The 20,890-nt window shown below is 33.5% G+C and overlaps 1 protein-coding gene across 14 annotated transcripts in view; it reads left to right on the forward strand.

The window, feature by feature from the left end:
• The window catches only part of Sox6 (SRY-box transcription factor 6), a 375,414-nt gene that overhangs the window by 145,047 nt on the left and 209,477 nt on the right, over positions 1-20,890 (forward strand). For all 14 annotated transcript variants that reach the window (XM_042691570.1, XM_042691569.1, XM_042691576.1 and 11 more), the window contains one exon: positions 4,064-4,153. In XM_042691570.1, coding sequence (XP_042547504.1) covers positions 4,064-4,153 — 90 coding nt within the window. The remainder of the gene's footprint in view (positions 1-4,063; positions 4,154-20,890) is intronic.

Here is a 20,890-nt window from a genome sequence, read left to right on the forward strand (position 1 = left end):
ATTTAAAAATCATCATTATTTATTACAAATTGGGCAAAATGAATTTAAAGTCCTGCATTTCAATGTCCTGGCATTTTATGGAATGCTAAATGAATATGGAAGCATTGTAATTTACATTTCTTTTCATGTGTGCATATGTTGGTGATATTTTTAATGCTATGATTTTGTAATGCTTTATCTTAATTCCAAAAGGTATGAAGTGGGGCTGGGAAGGTGGCTCAGTGGTAGAGCGCTTACCTTGCATTCCTGAGGCCCTGGGTTTGATTCCTTAGCACCAAATAAGCAAAAAGAAAAAAGCCGCAAGAGGCACTGTGGCTCAAGTGGTAGAGCGCTAGCCTTGAGCTGAAGAGCTGAGGGACAGCGCCCAGACCCAGAATACAGGTCCCACGACCGGACCCCCCCCCCCCAAAAAAAAAGGTATGAAGTTCCTTGTTTTCCAGCTGAATAAACTTTGAATAAACTTAGATAATAAAATTTACTGCATATTATTTCATTGTTTAAGGTTGTGAACTACGGTAAACATATAAGTTGTTTTCAAATGAATAAAATAAAAGATCTATGTGTGACCTTTCTTATTCTTTTATTTTGAATCACATTCTTCTATATTAAAACCACCGTGTTTCATCTTAATCTATGTATGTATGAAAATCTGGTCTTATTTATGTATTTATGTAAATTAATTATTGTATTAAATAGTTATACATAGGTTACAATTCCATGTCAGTTCAATAATACAATGCACAGTGATATCCGTTCCATCGTTTCTTCCTTTCCGTGCCTACCCTCAAGTTACACAGTTGAGCTTTTATACAACGTATATACTGTGCTTTCTCACCTTTCCTCCCTCTTTTTGCATGCCCCTCCATCATTGCCCTTTCTTCGCAAACCTGGCCTTTCATCTGTTGGTTCTGAAGTTGTGTTAGATTATAATAAGGCAGAGCCTCCCTTAATGTTCTGTTAATGCAGCCAAAGAATATAGGAGAGAGAGATAAATACTTTTAATTTGTACCTGTACCTAGATATTAGTGTGGATTGGTCTATTTCTTAATGGAGTAGGAAATTTGAAAAGCAACAACAACAACAAACTTTTCCTTTTAACTTTTTCCTTTTAACTTTCATCTTCAGTCAGAAACAGTCCTTGGGGCCCATCCAGTCCTTGTAACAGACCGCTTTGTCTTTCCTTTTTCCTTTGTTACTTGCCTTACATTGTAGTATGGAGAGTGCTCAGCACCAATGTTAGCATGTCCTTAGAGATTTGGCAATCAGATAATTAGGGAAGAAACTGGGAGTTTTTCAAGAGATTTTCTTACAGATTTAAGTATTCTTGGAATCTCCTAGAATTAAGATAAAATGTTAAATTAGGTGTTAGATAGTGACTTTTATTGTCCTGCACATAGACTCAATCAGTTGTTGTTACTAAATATTTTCATTACTCCAAAGCAGAGAGACTTTTTTTTCCCTCTCAGTTTTTTCAAGTGAAGTGGGAACTCATGTAGCTAGATTAACTCAGCATTACAGTAGGATTAATTTTTTAATAGAATGTAAAATGCTTTGAAGTTGTTATCCATTTTATTATTGAGTAGCTTTTATGTAAAGCTGTGCTACATGGTTTGATTTATATTTGAAGTGTGTATTTTTGATGTCCATATAGTTATATTTTTTCCCATGAAGTTTTAACATTTTTTTTCTTGGAGCACTGAAAGATTTCAAGTCTATTTATAGAAATAATGGTTATAATTTAGTCTGTTTTCATCTACTATGTATGTATAGTCTTGTTCTGACTTTTGTGATCATTATCAATAAATTAGGCTTTTGTCTTTATTATAACATGTTGTCAACTCGAAACTTAAGCAAGAAATTTACACTTTGCATTTGAGTCAGTAAACATCAGTTTAAGCAGAATGAATGTATGAAAGGTTTAAAAGCAAAGGAAAAAAGTTAGGTAGTGTATGAAAGATTTAATTTTTTTCCTCATTCATAATCTAATGTCATGTTAATGTTTCTCAGAAATTCAAACATAATTTGAGGAAAAAAGTATTCTCTTATGGGCATATCTTTGAAGATTTTTTGGCTTAACTCTTATTCTTAGTTTTCTCTTTTTTGAGATTTTTATAGAACAAAATATATGCCTCATGTCTGACTTTGAAACAAAAATATCAGACCATTACACTACAGATGATTACATACAATAAACATCTGAATAATCATGTAGCCCTACTGGAAGGTCTCCCAGAACCTGGTTTTGAGACAAAGGTGATCACTTGTTAAAGCCTAAGGAATGAGCAGGAAAGAATGGAATTAAGACACAAGGAAGACAGGTAGGCAAGAAAGGAGAAAGGAAGAAAGAAGTTAGGGAAGAGGCAGAAAGCTTCCATTTTATAACAGACTTTGTATTTAAAAAGAATTTGTTTCTCTGATACCCAGCTAGTATGGTAGTTCTTCATGACCCAGATCTGGACTGTATCCAATCCTTGATCAATCATGTCACAAATATTGTTTTTCCCCAATACTTTTTCTTTCTTTCTTTTTTTTTTTTGTTGGTCATGAGGCTTGAACTCTGGGCCTGGGTGCTGTCCCTCAGCTCTTCAGCTCAAGGCTAGCACTCTATCACTTGAGCCACAGTGCCACTTCCGGTTTTCTTAGTGGTTTATTGGAGATATGAGTCACAAGGACTTTCCTGCCTGGGCTGGCTTTGAACCTCGATTCTCAGATCTCAGCCTTCTGAGTAGCCAGGATTACAGGTGTCTCTAACATGCAATACTCTTCTCAGTTCTTAAGCAGTTATCACTGCCTTTTACTAAAGCTTATCTGGCTTTTAAAGCCATGTAGAGACATCTTGATCTGACTGTTATTGTGAAAAACAAAGCTGGATGGAAAAAAAGAAGGAAAAAATGCTAAAGAGAGAGTTGAAAGCAAGAAAGCATTTGGATCTGGAGTAACTGTTTTTAATATAATTTTAAAAGAATATTACCAGAATTTTGACACTTGGAATGCAAAATTTAAGAAGAGTATGCTTTACACTTAGGAGTTAGTATTTAAATCTGCTTTCCCTTTTGAGAATGTGCACTATTTGTTAAGATTTGAGTCTTAAAAGTATATAAGCAAATAGTTGTAAGCATTAGTCCCTGTTGCAACACCATTTGAAAAGAAAGAAAAAGAACTCATAGAGAAAATTTTGGTAATTATTAGAACATTCTAGTGTGTGGAGCTCTGTAACCTCTATGAATATTTATAGAAACTAATTACTTCATATAAGCTAAGATGTTATTTAGAATGCAATATGGTGAATAATTTTTAAATAAATATTAATAAAATTATGCATTATTTTTTGTATAAAACTTGTAGCAGTTTTCACTACTAGGAGAAAGAACATCTTGATTTTTAAAAAATTTTGTTTTGCTCTAAATAAATATTTTACAAAAGCTGGGTTTCTTTTTAAGAACTAAAAAAGTAAGTAGTAATGGGTTGATGGGCAAGGTCTACTATGATTCTGTGCACATTTTGCTTGGATTTAAAAACTCATCTGAATTAAAAGGAATGTCATCTGAACTTCAAATAGGAAAGAGACTTCTTTTCTGTCCCTTCAGACTAAAAAATGATAAATGCTGATTAAATATTGAAAAGTTTATTGAACATTATCCTTTTTACCCCTGTGCAGTAACTTAAATTATTTTCTCAGAAAATAAACTCAGTTGTATTTTGTAATAGAGTAATACAGTTGTCTATATACCAGAGTCAAAGCAACAACAACAGAAATCGCTCTCTGCATTTTAAAAGATTGTTTATTATCTTTCAGTAGTTGTACAATGCAGGTTCCATTTTATGAATGCAGTTTATGAACTAAATGCGCCTTGGTCAGTGTCACCCCCTCCAACATTCTCACCTCCCTCGGCTCGCTCCTTCCCTTCTCTAATTTTGTGGTATTTGCAATGACTTTTTGACCGCATTCTTCTTCTCCCCCCCATTCATCTATACATTTTTAAGTGAGAGAATTTCTCCGTAATCTCACTTTCTGAATGTATTATACTCACCGATTACAATACTTACTTTTCTATTTTAATAGATTCCTCCTGCATGGAAAAACTACTTTCAAAAGATTGGAAGGAAAAAATGGAAAGATTAAATACCAGTGAACTTCTTGGAGACATTAAAGGTACAATATAAAGAATGCCACATATGTTGATGCACAGATGTTAATTTGTATAATTATATATTTGTTGATCTCTATACAACACTAAATTCTTACCTATAACACTTGGTTGAATATGAGGGATAGATGTATAACATGCCCTTGAACTAAATCCATTGCAGTGCTTACAGAAAGAAATATCTATCTTCTCTTGTTCATTCTATAAATATATGATTATAGTTTATACTGTCTCATGAATTTACTTGACCCAATGTATGACAAAAATAAGTAAAAAATGTACAGCGATTTAAAGATATTCTTAGTTTTTCTTTTAATAATAACAACAACAATAATAATAGCTTACCATGAATAATGAATACCAGGATAATTTGAATTTCCTCTGATCAAAAGAGGTTACCTGCCAGGCCTTTAAAAAAGTTTATGGAGTATACTGTATGTGATGATTTATGGGTAAACTCTGAGGCTCCTTGCCTCAGTTTACATTTTGGCCATGCCACTTACTACATAAGTAGCAAACAATTTTTCTGTTTTATATCTCTTATCACTAAAATGAACATAATAGTACTTAGTTCATAGGCTCATTAAGAGATTTAATAAAGCTAAAGTTCTTAGAACTACATGTTTGATACTTAAAAAGGTACTCATGAGTGACAGAAATATATGATGTACTAGTTGTAGTATTAATATGGCTGTAAAATCAGAGATTGATTGATCTCAAACAGACTTGATAGAACTTAGCATTTCATGATCTCTGCCTCAGAAAAACCTCTTTACATTTTTAAATTAATCAATTATTTAATTTAGTTTTGCCCAGGCAAGGGCTGGGCAATCACTATTCCGCCACATCTCTAGCCTACATATGTCTACATGTTAAGAAGTGGGCAATCTATTTCACAATTAAGATAACCAGTAAGAAACGATATTTCATAATTATTCAAACTCTCCCTTGTTGACTCATGAAGACAAAGTACTCTGCTTCTAGTTTTCTGAATAAAGACCCAAATTTATAGTCATTTGTTCTGTCAATAAATACTCTTTATTTACTCTAATAATTTGAGAATTTAATTACATCAGCTTTCTGAATTATCAAACCATTTACGTAAATCTTCCTATTGGTTGTGGATAATATCTCAGTTAAGTCACAATTTGGCAATAAGAATCTCATGAAAATGTTATTTTGGTCTTACTACAGAAAATTGGGTAATATTCAGGGTATGTTCAACTTAAATGAAGAGAAAAAGAAGTCATCCTTTTGCTGATGAATAATTAATAATTCATTACATTAACTAGTACAGTGTCAAAATCAAGTGAAAATTGAATATTACTTAGAATTTCAGTGCTTCTGTTTTGTACCCATAAAGGCCATTTGCTATTTTTGAAAAAAAAAATCCCTCAACTTATAACTGACGGGTAGAAAGAAAGTCATTAGTGACATATTCTCTATCCAGCTGCAATAACATGGTGTGTGCTACTTCGCACGTCATTCTGTGTTTTCCTCCCTTTCCAAAGTCACTGGTTTTATAACACAGAACAGAAATGGTTTATGCAAAGGCAAGCTTTGCCAGCAGGAATGATAGGGGTCTTGCTTTCTCTTAGTAATGTAGAAGCTAACGTTTTTAATCTTATGACTCAACATCGAATTTTTTACTTCAGGGTATATTTCCCCACATGTGTCTCATCATTTTTTATATTTAATTTTAATTATGAATGTCAAATCCAAACAAATGTATATCTCTTATATGCTCAAAATGCATAAAGTAAACCACATGCAAAATTATACTTTCCAATTCTTTTGTTTTTCTTTTTCTTCCCTGGGTTCTTTATGTGATACACAAACTTTTATTTGTGTGCTATTCTGAATTTTATGTTCATTAAAGATAACAAAGATAATATTCACATTGAATTTCCCATTTTAACATTCTATATTTTTGTCTCTTCCATTCTAGTACTTTGTCATCATATATATTATATTGAATTATACCAATGAAAAATTTAGCTAAAGTGATAGGCAAATAGTTTGATTTAAACACTTTTAAACCTTTTCGTTTTAAATTAGATAAGGCCAATTATTATTTATTATTATTTATTTTATTTATGGTTATTGTAAAGACGATGTACAGAGGGGTTACAATTATGAAAGTAAGATAAAGAGTACATTTCTTTTTCAACAATATCACCCCTTCCCTTAATCTCCCCTGGCTTTTCTCTCCCATCCCCATCCACAAGTGGTATAGTTCATTTTTAACATGGTGTCTAGTGAGTACCACTGCTGCATTTATTCACGCTTTGTCTCACCATTTTTGTTGCACCCCCCAATCCTCCCAAAGACAGATGAATGAATGAACAAGACAAAAGAAAAGAAAAGAAAACAAAAACAGCAACAAAGAAAAAATCCCTCTTGTGTATATTTCCTGGAGTTCCTTTTGATAAATATTATTTTATATGATGACATAGCTATTGTGCCATTGTGATCCTCTCCTAAGAATATCCTTCTTTGGTCTCATTCTGGTTGAATGGATAAGGTCAATTTATCCATGCTTGATAGGAAATATACTCATTACCTTACTCATGTAACTGTAACCCTTCTGTACAGTATTTTTACAATAACATATATAAGAAAAAAAAGAAAAAAGTACTATCTTTATTCCAAAATCTAAAGCAATCTATTCACTTAAGGTGTTTCAGCATTTGATATTGCCTGATTACAAAATACATACATTTATTTGTAAAACGAATGAATGAGTATATATGTTAAAATCTTCTCATAAAATTAGTATCAACTTTTTACTATTCTTCATCTTTCTTTCTACTTAATGATATTCTATAGATTTCCCTGAAGAGTGAACCCAAGGCCTTGAACATGCTAGGCAACCATTCTATCTCTGAGTCACACCCCCTACCCCTCAATTATTATTTTTGCAGAAAATATGGCATAAAATAAAGCTTTCCATAATTTAACTGAGTCTTTTATTCAACCTTTAGTTTGGTCATTTTTTCCTTTAAATGACTTGTCTAGTTTTTACTAGTTTGTAGGAATGCTTAATACATATATTTTAACAGTATTAAACTCTGTCAATTATGTTGTATTTCATCATTTGCTTGATTTCATAATGCTTTCCATCCCCTTTAAAATACTTCCTTCTGTAAGGAGTTTGCTTCAAAGGGCTTCTCCCTCTCTGAGATTAGATAATACTTTTCCATATTTTCTTCTATTTAGTTGGCTATATTTTAAAGTATTTAACTCTTTATTTTTCTAAACTAATGGTAATAGAGGAATAACTTAATTTTTCTCAAGCAGTAATCAAATATTTTTGCACTGATCATTAAATCATTCATATCTCCTCTGATTTGAAGTAGTATCTTTTATTTATTCATTTAATAATGCTAACAGCAAAATTTATTTTATTGAAAGCTGTCTTCTGAAAACAGATCCTGTAAAAGGTATTAGACACATTGCATGTATTCTATGTAAAACTACGTAAATGGAAACAAAAAAGGATATTAAACATGATCTCTCATCATTACATAGAATGAAGTAATATCTTTTTATTTTATTGATCTATCTAAACTTTCATTAGTACTATGATATATTAAAATTTTAACTTTATACTATATTTTATAATGCTTTTTATAATTTTTACTTAAGATATTTCATAATATTTACATATCTTGGACTTTTCATCATAAGTTAAAATCCCAAAGTAATTCTTCAAAGATTACTTTTTGTACAACACTACAAGATAAACTGACATGATTATAAAACTGAATATTTCCATTAATAATTATTTATTTAATACTTATATGTTTCTCAAAAATGTTTTGTTTATAAAATATACTCCATATACTTCCTTTGGTGTTTTATTCATAACACATGAGATATACTTCATTTTATTTTTTTGTTAGTATATTTAGAGATTCTTATAATTTTTGTCTATTTATTTCACTGTTTTATTGTTAGAATTTTCTTCTTCATCAGCCTTTCTAGCTCTAACCTTATTTCAATTGATACATCTTTATCCTCTTTCCAAATTACATTGCCTAGAATGTTAAAAATATTACTAAGTAGTAATAGTTAACAGATATTTTTGCCTAGTTTTTATTTTATGATATTTCCTGTACTATTTCATGTTAGATCTTCTGTTTACTGTGGATTTATCATTTAAAAATATTCTACTCTATTAAGAGTTTCCACGAGATACTGCATTTTAGTTTATAGCATGCCGTATTGGTTTTGTTCTTTTAAATTCATTCTTAAAATCAACACTAACTAGTCATGGAATAGCCTCATTTTAATATACTGTATAGTTTTGTTTGCTCATATTATAGTTATTATTTTTGTATCTGTAATGGGATTAATTTGTGTTTTTCTTTATTTGTACTGTCTTTGTTAATTTTTAGTTCTAAAGTTCATGCTGGAATTGGGTAACTTTTCCTCCTCTCTTAGGCAATGTAAAATAAAAACACCTGGGCTTGGAATTTTCTTTGGAGATAATTGTTTTGTTTTGTTTTGTTACATTTTATACTCCTCTATAAGTTAGTTTTGCCATAGCATATTTTTTTATAAAAATGTCTATTTCTAATATTTTCAAATGTTAGTGTTAATTTTATGTGCAATAGTAAATCTACAGTTTTAACTCATATTTATTTGCTGTTCTATATTTGACTTTTAGTTTTACATATTTTTGACCTCCCTCAATAAGCATCCAATTGCTGGATTTATATGTTGACTTTGCTGCTTTTCAGTATGCCAATTAATCTTGCTTTAATTTTTATTATTTCTTTCCTCCTTATTTTTCATATGCTTTTTCTTTTGTCTATTTTAATATTCACTACCTATAATAAAGGCACTTTTGAACAGGTGCATGTCTCTAGAAATGGCTTCATATGCCCTACCAGTTCAATTTTAGAATTCTTTTTAAATTTTATTTTATTTTATTTTATTTTTTGGTCCAGTCGTGGGGCTTGAACTCTGGGCCTGGGCACTGTCCCTCAGCTCTTCAGCTCAAGGCTAACACTCTACCACTTGAGCCACAGCGCCACTTCATCAATTTTAGAATTCTTATTGTCATTATTTTCTGAATGTATCCATATATATTATTTTCTAGGCATTCTATGTTTACATATCATCCTTAATCTAGTCTGTATCTATCACTGCCAATGAAAAATGGATTGGAGGGACCAGTAAAGTTGGGATCTTAACATTACCACATTATTAAGAAGCACAATAAACTGGTAATTTCTTAGTTAGATTTTACTTAAGATGTGCTTTCACACAAAATTAATTTTATGTCTAAGTGAAAGAAATATTTCTTTTTTCTTTCTTTCTTTTTTTTTTTTTTTTGGGTCCACTCGTGGGGCCTGAACTCTGGGCCTGGGTGCTGTCCCTCAGCTCTTCAGCTCAAGGCTAGCGCTCTACCACTTGAGCCACAGCACCACTTCTGGCTTTTTCCTTATGTGGTGCTGAGGAATCGAACCCAGGGCCTCAGGCATGCAAGGCAAGTGCTCTACCACTGAGCCACCTTCCCAGCCCCGAAAGAAATATTTCTAAAACCCCTTGATAGGAGTTGAGTTACTGCAGAAGTTTGAAAAATACTGAATCAGAATTGTCAATGAGCTACTTTTTTTTTTTGTCAGTCATGGAGCTTGAACTCTGGGCTTGGGCACTGTCCCTCAGCTCTTCAGCTCAAAGTGAGCCACAGCACCACTTCTGGTTTTCTGGTGGTTTATTGGAGATAAGAGTCTCACGGACTTTCCCTGCCGGAGCTGGCCTTGAACCGAGATCCTCAGATCTCAGCCTCCTGATGAGCTAGGATTACAGGCGTGAGCCACAGCCTCCTGATGAGCTAGGATTACAGGCGTGAGCCACCGGCGCCCAGCTTAATTTGTATACTTTTTATATTGAAGGTGTACAGCAATATGTTTTGACATTGTATGTATACATTATATTTTCATATACATATTGAAATGGTTAATAGTTAAGCAAATTAACATACCTATCCCTTCACAAGTTACTGGTTACTTTATACATAGTAAGACCATGTAAAATCTCTCAGCAAATTTCTAGTATACAGTAGAGTATTCTTTTACTAAGTGTGGTCCCCATGCTGTCCATTAGCTCTCTAGAGTTATTCATCCTGTGTAACTGTAGTCTTGTGGCCTTGCACCTGTGATTTCTCCTCCTCCCTGCAGCTTCACTTACCATTCCAACCCATTCTCTCAGCACCATTGTTTCAAAGGCACCCTTCTTTCTAGTAGCAGTATTAGTTGAGATAAAATGCCATAATTGGCAGAAATTTAATAGTAGCAAACTCAGAGAGTGGCCCAAAGTGTTACAAATTCTGAAAAGTAACTTTGTTTATAAGAACTACATGTGTTTATTTACACACATGTATACATATATTTTTTACTTACACGTATATACATATATACACACACATATTCACACACAATTTTTTATTCTGATTCTGTGGGTTGAATTCAAGGCCTGGGCACTATACTTAGCTTTTTCAGTTTAAGGCTAGCAATCTACCACGTAAGCCACAGCTCTACTAGAGTCTGGCTTTTGGATGATTAATTGGAGATAAGACACAGACTTTCCTGCTGAGTCTGGCTTTGAGCCATATCTTCAGATCTCAGCCTCCTAAGTAGCTAAGATGACAAGTATGAGGTACCAGCTCCCGGCTACGTTGGTATATTTCTAAGGGTTTATTGTCACCATAGAATTTATCAAACTGCTTAGAATTACACGAAGTTTGCATCCTCAAAATTAAGTGTTAGTATGTAATATTAATATTAAGAATTATACTAACAAATGTTTCCTCTTCCATCTAGCAAAACTTCAAACAAGCCAACATGTTTGACAAAGTCTCTGTATTTAGTTACTGTTAATATTACTACCTATTAATTCTATCAAGCTCATTTAAGATGACTTAATTCTGGAAGTAGGGTTTGAACTTGCTCTTTAAAGCCTATGATGCAGTGCAGTATAGTTCTCAAACTTTTCAAAACCTCAACAGTCCCAGTGGAATCATGGGAAGACAGGTTCTGGACTAGCCTTTTCCCCACAAACAGACTCCACATTTACCCTTTGCTATATAAATGCGATACTACAGCAGAGCAGGAAACAAGCACAGTTTACTTATAACTTTGGTATATGCGTAAGTGAAAAACAGGAGTGGAAGCTGGGTGATTGTGGCTCATAGCTGTAGTCCTAGCTACTCAGGAGACTGAGATCTGAGGATCTCGGTTTGAATCCAGGCTAGGCAGAAAAGTCCCCGTGAGACTCTCATCTCAAATTACTCAAAAACTGGAAGTAGTGCTATGGCTCAAGGGACAGAATACTTAGGAGGCTGAGATCTGAAAATTGCAGTTCAAAGCCAGTTGGGGAAGAAAAGTCTGTGAGACTTTTTATCTCTACTAATAAACTAGCCAAAGTGGAGCTATGGCTCACGTGATAGAGTGCTATCTGTGAGCAAAAAGAAGCTCAGGGATAGTACCCAGGCTCTGAGTTCAAGCAACAGGAGTGACACAAAATAAAAACAACAAAAACCATTAAAAACTAAAAAAAAAAAAAAAGAAAAAGTTAAAAAAAAAAAGAGATAGAGTACTAGCCCTGAACACAGAGAGGTTCAGGGACAGCACCCAGGCCCTGAGTTCAAGCCCCAGGACCAGAAAAAAAAAAAATCAAGAAAAACAGGGGTAGAAAAATATGGTAGGAAGAAGTGAGGTAAGGCAGAAATGTTCTTTGAGTTTGTAACTCGTTTGTAATTTTATTTATTTATTTATTTGAGTAGTTCCAAAGGAGTGAAGACACTAGAACATTTAAGACCCTGAAACATTTCTAAATTCACATTAAGCAATGTCGTGAGCTCAAGCGGCACCCTCTGTCGCCATGGAGGGTCTAAGCTTCGTGCCTTAGCCAAGGGATTCTTAGCCATGTTGTCTGAGCATGTGCCTCCACACTGGGGCTGGCATCTTCTGCTTGGTGTGAAGACAACTCCCCGGGCAATGTGCCAGGGAGACAGCATTGTTGGACGTGAGCACAAACTGTTTGTGCTCATATTTGTCAAACGCATATGATGAGGGGGCACAATGCAAATAAGAAAATAGCATGTTCTTTTCTTGGTTGTTTATGGTTAAATATTTCAATATATAAATTTGAGCACCCAGGTAGGCACATTTGTAGGCATGTTCTCCTGTAGCTTAGAAAATTGTTCTATTAGAAAAAAGTGACAAAACAAATTCTCTCTTTTTTTTTTTTTTTTTTTTTGCTGGTTGTGGGTCCTGAACTCTGGGCCTGGACAATGTCCCTCAGTGCACTTGAGCCACAGCACCACTTCTAGCTTTTTTTCTTTCTGCTTATGTGGTGCTGAGGAATCAAACCCAGGGCCTCATGCATGCAAGGCAAGCGCTCTACCACTGAGCCACCTTCCCAGCCTCAACAAATTCTTTTAAGTGTAATATCCTACAAGTGGTTTTGCAAAGCAGCTACTGAAACACAATTACTTAACACAGTTCACTGAAACACAATTTCAGTGAATACCTCCAAGGGGTTTGGTTCTAAATCTTAATTACTACTTAGTAGGAATCCTTACTTTCTTGTTCCTTATTAGAGTTGTAACTATGGGAATTAAAATTAAGATCTCTACTATCTCAAACAGTAGAAACATACCATGGTTGTGCTAGGTGAAAATACTGAATTAAACTGGATTTATTGTTATTGCTACTCAGTTCCACTGAGGACCTGGTTCCATTTTCAGTTTTGATTGGCAACAAGAATCTTTTGGGAACATTGTTACACAAGAGTCATGATTATTTTCAGTGTATGATAAATCTTTGGAGATCAAATAGTGTTGGTTCTTGAAGGAACTTAAAAACAATGCTGATAATCTACAAACGGTCAGAATGGGTCTAAGAGCACTGCTATAGAATTAGCATTGTATATCACAGGTTACAGTCTTAAATGCCAGTTTTCTTTCCCATATGACCATTTTCATAGTAGTAGAGTAAGCTATATCTAAGTACTCTGATCATTCATTGCAAACCTTGCCTTTTCTACTCATGTTTAGGTATAGAAATACAAAGTGATTGATGTTTTCTGTTGTAACCAGAGAACTACACTTTGCATATTCATTATAAACGAGTTTTTTTTTTAATCTCCATTTAAAATTTTACAGCAATTTCTTCATCTAGAGGAACTTTAAAGACAAGGTGCTTAGAGGTGAATTATGTGCCACTTTTCAACTCTATAAAACCATCAAAGTTCCTTGTGAGTGTTGCTGTCTCAGAAAATGAGATTAAACAATAATATTATAATAATAATATTTAGATTTCTCATATTGTTCTAGACATCAGCTTGTAAAAGAGATTGAGAGTACAGATACTATTTGCTCACTGTGCTGTTTGGGTGAAACAATGAAGCAGATTGCTTGCCAATATTTTCTGTATATATCTTTATAATTATAGAACTTCAGAATATTCTAGAATTTGAGACTAAACAAAAAAGCTAGAGACATTCTGTCCAACTTCTTTTTTTGCATATAAGGAAAAAATAATGTCTCTTTCCATTATCCAGATATTTTTTCTAATTCTTAAAAAGTCACTGCTCTCAATCATATAGTAAATTACTAAGGCAGAAACTTAGTATTCCCCCTTACATTTTTAGCCCATTTCATATACTCTTTTGATCTTCTTGTAGTCAATAGTAATTCTTAGAGAATATATGAACTCTTTTTGCTAACAACAACTGCACAGAGCAGCAAATTTTATGAACACACATACACATTATAACACAGCAACACCCATAGTTTTTAATTATATCACTTTACATGAATATAGAAATTTCAAAGCTTTCCTTTGTACTCTCAGTTATAAACATCTTTTACTTCTTTTGAAGTCTGTGTGATATACATACAAGCAATTAAAACTGACCCCTCTCTTGGGGTTGGAGATACAAAGTCTTCTTAATTAAAACTCAAACAAAAGCTACTAGCAAAAATTCCTACTGTATGATTAAAGTCTAAAGTATTATGATCATTAGAATCATTGTTAACTGTTGGGATTAAAAGAAATCGATATGTTAGGGAAAATATCAGTTGAATCTAATTAGTAAAATCAATGTTTACATTAAAGAAAATACTGAAGTTTAATCACAGGTTCTGGTTATAAATATAACACTGGCTAAATCTATTCTTTTTTGTTATTGCATTGACCACATTACCCTATTTTAAATTTAATGAATAAGAATGTGAAACTTCTTTTTTGTAGTTAATTATTATAATTAAAATATAAAATTTTTAAATCATATCTGGTTTAAGAAGTTTTAATTATGAAGTGTTCTTATATGTAAAAAATAGCAATTACAAAGTATTCCTACTGATTTCATTTTAAAAAGGCTAATTTTAGCAAAAGCTATCCACTAGAGTGGGAAAGAAGATAAATTGGAAAGAAGTAAAAAAAACTCAAATTTTTTTTACACAATTATGATGAGGTTAAAAATGTATTAGTCTATTGGTGACATATCCAAATCAAAAAGAATATTTTGAAATAATACCTAAACAAGGCATTTTACCTTTTTATCCCCTTCCTGATTACTGTGATGAAAATAAACATTATAACCAGCATGGAAAAAGAAAACTATTACTAATTGCAGCCTAGATTTTAAGTAAAATACAGGTCATTAGCAATTTCCTGGAAGCCATTCAGATTGCTTACCAGGAAATGGTAGCTAGCAGGACATCTGTAACCCTCCTGTGTGGAATTAGTGAAAACATACTGGAGCTTTAATGATGTGTATTGGATTTAGGCTGATGGGGGAACCTTTCTTTATCGAACTAGGTAACATTCTCCAAATATATGTGATTTTAGTTCAGAATTAATGTAAAAAACCAGAATTGAAAATAGTCATAAATACTTATCCATCCAGCCATACTTTAATATACACGTACAGATTAGAGTGACTCAGTGAAATGAGAAAGGACAGGATGACTTCGGAACACTGGGGATCTGGGAGTAAAATAAACGTGGGAAAATTGAGAGAAACCTTCTTAATGTCTTAGAATGATGATCTCACAATATTATTGGTGGTATATTTAATCTCATTCTTAGTGGAAATTTCCTGTCTCTCTATAAAATGAGAAATTTTGAGTTTGAGTGAAAATTGTCTCTTGACATAAACTTTGTTCTCTGCACTATATTGGGAGAATGACATCTCTATTATTATCAATCTCTTTATATTATCTAAATGATTGGTTGGCTTAATGAGAAGTCTTTGGAAGCAGTAAGAGAGGCAAAACAAAACTGAGGAGAATGTTTGTATATATTCTATATATACACGGAAAATTGCTACCAGTTTACCAGTGGTAGTAATAGTAAGAATGTTCCATTGTCATGACCAGTAGGAAGTTGGAACCATCCATTATCTTTTAGATCAAAATTGTTTCATAGGACATTATTGGACATATAAGATTGAGAGGAAATTGTAATACCTCAAGAAACTGATATTATCACCCATGTCAAGTTTATAGGATAGCTCACTTTCCATGTCATGTTTGTTTAACCCAAAACAATGTAGCTTATGTATGTATGTATGTATGTATGTATGTATTTGGGTGAATCTGGGGTTTGAACTCAGAGATCCTTGTGTTTGCTAGACAGGTACTCTACCACTTGAGCTACACCCTCAAGCCCTTTTTGCTCTTGGTTATTTTTTCAGATAAAGCCTTTTATTATTACCTGGGATCATCCTCAAACCATAATTCCCCTACTTATACTTCTGATATAAGTTGGGAGAAAACAAGTATGTACCTTCATGACCAACTTATTTCTTGAGATCGGGTCTGTATACTTTTTTGTCTTTTATGGCCTTCAAACCACAATCCTTCTGATCCTTGCATCCCAAGTAAGAAATTACATGTATGAGTCAGTGTGCAAAACTATGATATTGAATTTAAGAGTAATGACCTTCTTTAAATGAGCTAGACCTGGTGATTACTAGACTGGTAGGATTCATTTCTATCTTATTATATAAAAAATAGGTTATCTATTGTTTGCCTCTCAACCCTTGCATTATTATTAAATCACGTTGCTAATTACAGATTAAACTATCTAAGACAAACTTTATGCACACAAGTGAAAATGGAGCAATGAGCCTTGTTGAGACTGGTTTGGTAAGAGGTACAGGAAGCTGGGGAAGACAGACGGAGTGGATGACTGTGATTAAGGCCCATTGCATATATACGTGGACATGTCAAAATGAAATGAATCCCCTCCTACAGCTACGTGACGTTAATAAAAAAGGGTGTGAAAAATTAAAAATATGAAAATAAGCAAAACAATTTAGCTAAAGCTTCAGGAGATTTCTCTAGCATCTTGTTTAAAGGGGACAGTCACACATAACATTTCTGGAAATATAGTTGATAGAGGTTTGTTTTGTTTTCCTTAAGTAGCTGTAATAAGTGGGACCTGCTATAAATGTGTTTATTTTCAAACATATATATATATATATATATATATATATATATATATATATATGGTTTTAGTAAATGCAAATAATAGAAAAACATTTTAACTTGCTCTATTTCACCTTAGCCCCTTTCATTTGAATAAATGCATATGGTTTTAAAATGTATGTTTGTGAAAATATTTATATAGAGCTGATTCTTGAAAGGGAAGTTCATATGAGCACTATTAATCTCATGCTGTTTGTGTCCCCAGGAATGCTCTATGTTTAGCACTCAAGGTGCCAGGGTGTGTGCTAGGCATTTCCTTAATCTAAAGTTAGCTTTTGACCAGATTTTCAGGAGGTAGTTACTATGACACATAAAGAACTAGTCCATAGTACTATGCCTCCCACACTCTTAGTATTTAGGTCATTTGTCTGAATTTTAAATAAAATGCCAGGCAAACCACTTAATAAAATGTGTGTATTTTCATCCAAATGGTGTTTTTATGAATAAGGACCTTGAAATAAGCATAAATTGTACATTATTCTGTACATTTTTAAATTTGTTGCTACTGTTAGTAATTACCACTGAGTGCATATTTAATGCACTGAGGAAATTTGATGCAATTATTCCGTTTATTTGTGATTCCCCTTCAATCCAAATGTGTGCATTAAACTATTGAAAAAGAAAACTACAGAGAATTTAGGTTATTTAAAAAAATGTACCCATATTCTGAACTTTAGTAGTAAACTTCTATTGCACTAACCAAGCTAAAATTAGTATGGGCCTGACACTGTAAAGGATAGGGGTTCAAAGTTTAGGTAATTTAAAATAAAAATTCCCTCTAAATATCACCTTAAAGACAATCAGCCAATTGCAAAGCCACCTTCCATAACTGAGCTTACAATTTAGCTAGTTTACCTTCAGATAAATTATTTTTCCTCAAGCCTCTTTCAGCACTTAGGAGTTGATTACACCTGGAAATGGACTGAATAGACACAAGTTGGTAGCTCTTAGAAAGTCTGTACAAAATGACAGAAACTGCAGAGAAAAGGTCTAAGACCGTCTCTCTTCCTTGAGTGCCTAGCATTTTTTAAAGCTCAGAGAATTTGGGTACTGAAAAAGATCTCTGCTGCTGAAAGGGTCTGAAAGTAAAAGTGCAAGAGGGGTGCAGCTTTTGTGGGTCTCCTTTTTATTTTCTCCTTTGATCATAAACTAGCAAGAAAAGTACACATTTCACAGAAACAATTCGATGTCATTAAAATGGTTTGCTCAGGAAATAGAATGAGACAGGACACAGGTAGTAAAGGATGAGGGGAACTCCACATCTAGCTGGTTTAGTAGACATCATCCAGTGTTAGTTTTCTGGCAACTAAACTTCATTATACGTATATGTGTTTTAATAATACGCTTGAACATCTCTCTATGGAACAGATGAGATTTAAAATGAGATCTATGCATGGTTTAAAATTACGTTTCATCATAAGATAATAATGAGAGACCTGTATTCTTAAGCTTAAAGCAAAGAGTTACATTCCTATTAACATTTGTTTAACTAGGCTTCCCTCACAACAGGTGCACAATTATTTTTATGAGTAAAATATTATCAGCCTTCAAAATTAGCCAGGGCAAAATGCAAGTTGTCTGATTAAATAATCAGAGCTGATACTTAAAATACATTTGATTTCCCCAGGAATTTTAAAATGCTAAGTCCTAGTCTCTTATTATGATGTGCAGAGGAAATTACAATGGTTTGTAGTATGTGAGTAGTAACTTGTATCATAACTAGTTTGATATGTTTCATGTAATTCAATTGACACTGTGAGGCAAATTATTAAAAAATAACATTAGGATATTTATTTGTCTAAAATTTCACTGTCAGTGAAGTAGTATTATGCTCCAAATTAAAACAGCAAAAATGTGACTGTCTCATAGAAGATTTTTTTGCCCTCAATTAAAAAGCCCATAAGTTTAGAAAATTAAAATCCAGTGTATACTTATTTAATTTACAGGGGTAAAACATTTATCTGTCTGTCTGTGTATCAGATATTTTAGTTCATAAGACACAAAGATCATAGATACATGAGAGTTGTGGATTATCTTGGAGAACAGTAAAGACTCCTATATGGTTAAAAAAAAAAACCCCCAAAAACCAAGCCACTGGTCCCCTTCCACAACTGAACAGGAAGCTTATCTGGGAGGCAACTTTATCATGTTTTAAAAGTGTTATAACAGTGCAGTTGTTAGAAACCAATTATAGGCAGGTAACTGTTTGTTTTCATATCTAAATCTGTTTGTCAATCAGGGAATGCAATGAATCAGGAGTAGGGATCTCTAATGCAAACCACAGTGTAAGGCAGAGCATCTGGAATAGGTCCAAGCCACAAGAATTAGGGCAGGAATAGAAATGGAATGAAATCCATACATGTGTACAGGGTTCCTGTCTTTGACCATTCTTTTCAAATAGAGTCAGAAGTGAAGATTATCAGTGAAATGTGTCAGTTTTCTATTGGGAGCAGTCTCATTTTAAAGTTTCTTAGAAATGATGTGGTTACTTACAGTAAAGTGGCTATAGAAGTCTTCTATAGAGCTTTACAAATACAAGACATTTCTAATCCTAGCTGAATAAACAGCCTTCCTAAATGAAGATTTTATTTTCACTTTGAAAATACATTGAGATAAACCATTGACCATATTATAAACAAGTAGGTTTTTACTGTTTTGAAATTCATTTACAACAATTTCCAGTTTATATGGAAGTTTATGAAGAAACTTGTTTTATCTGGACTTAGGAACACATTTTTACTTAGTAAAGCCACCTCTGTGCTCAAATATGCAGCTGTTGTGCTCAGGTTGCAAGATGTCAAGAGACAGTCAAGTACACAAAGAGTGCTTTATATAAGTCTATATGGCTAGAAGTTTTTCCATGCTGAAATGTGGGGAAGCCTACTGAGACACTGGAGTTGAAGTTGGTAACATCAAGGGAGCATAAATAGAAGTTTATTAAGAAAGCTAAAGAAAATGAAATGGGCACGACCATACTGTGGTTTTGCTTAAACACAGGCTTTCACATCCATTCGAGAGTTCTGGATTTCTTTTTAACTGGTTAATGAAAGGCGCTCTTTTATTTTTCCAGCTATAGTTTAGTGCCAATAGGCATTTGCCTCGAAGCATGATGGCTGTTCTTTATCCCTCTTGTTGACTACGCATTGCTCAGCCATGGCTATCATGGTTTAGGGTTGCCTTCCCAGATGGACATTGGAAAGCATTTTCCTGAAATTCCTGTTTCTTGTCCCAGACCTCTCTCTGTGTATTATTTAGTTTTAGTACTGGAAGGAAAAGAGGAGATCACTCTTAACTTACCTGGCATACCTAAGACATTTTTAAAAAGTATTTACAAAGGTTATGTGACATAGTGCCAGAATTAGTGATGAAGACCCACATGAATTACATGTGAAGAATGAGATTAAGTGAAATACTGGAGGAAACAATGATTGTTTTCCAGTCTTAAAGATTTTGTTTGAAATTACAGGAAGGGCTCTGAGGAGATTCTGTGTTGTATTTCATAAAGAAAACTAGACATGAGACCAGGAAAAAGAAACTCATTTCTCCTCACGGAAGCTAGTTCTTATTGTGAGTGACACTGAGGAAGGTTTTCTTATTGGGATATGAATCTCAGAACCAGGAAGGGAACTGCAGAATTCAACTCATCTAAACCTCTGTTTTCAAGTAAGAATGCATTTGTGGAATTTCAGTCAATCCACAAATCATTTTTGAATGGTTATTGTGTTAGAATATGTAGGGTTTACACTATTTCACACTGACTACAACTCAGACATTAAAAATTCATGTTTGGAAAGACCCACCAAGAAGGAGTAGAAAACGTGCTGATAAAGACAAGGACTAAAATTTATGGTGGAAATACTCCGCATCCCAGTGCTTTGGTGTGCTGTGTCCTCATTTAATTCTCAATCCAATGCTATGAGACGGCCTTCATCAACCTCCTTTTACAAAAGAACAACAAAGGTTCTTTCAAGGTAAAAGTGGCCAGTCCAGAATTTGAATCAAGGACTTACGTCTTTCTACCAAGCCATGCAGATATCCTCTAGATGTTCAGACTCATCTTCTCATGCACTCCTCAAATCTTCCATGCTACTTCTTAAGCAAATGACACAGAAAAGCAGAAATAAAACCAAGCAAAAATGGGCTATTAGGGAGCTCTCACCTGCTCTGCCATGTGAGACACAGCAAGGTGGCTCTCTCTGAACCAGGAAATGAGGCCTTGCCAGACACTGAA

This window comes from Dipodomys spectabilis, unplaced genomic scaffold (assembly GCF_019054845.1).
Source record: "Dipodomys spectabilis isolate Male_0828 unplaced genomic scaffold, ASM1905484v1 ptg000145l, whole genome shotgun sequence".
NCBI classification, from domain to species: Eukaryota; Metazoa; Chordata; class Mammalia; order Rodentia; family Heteromyidae; genus Dipodomys; species Dipodomys spectabilis.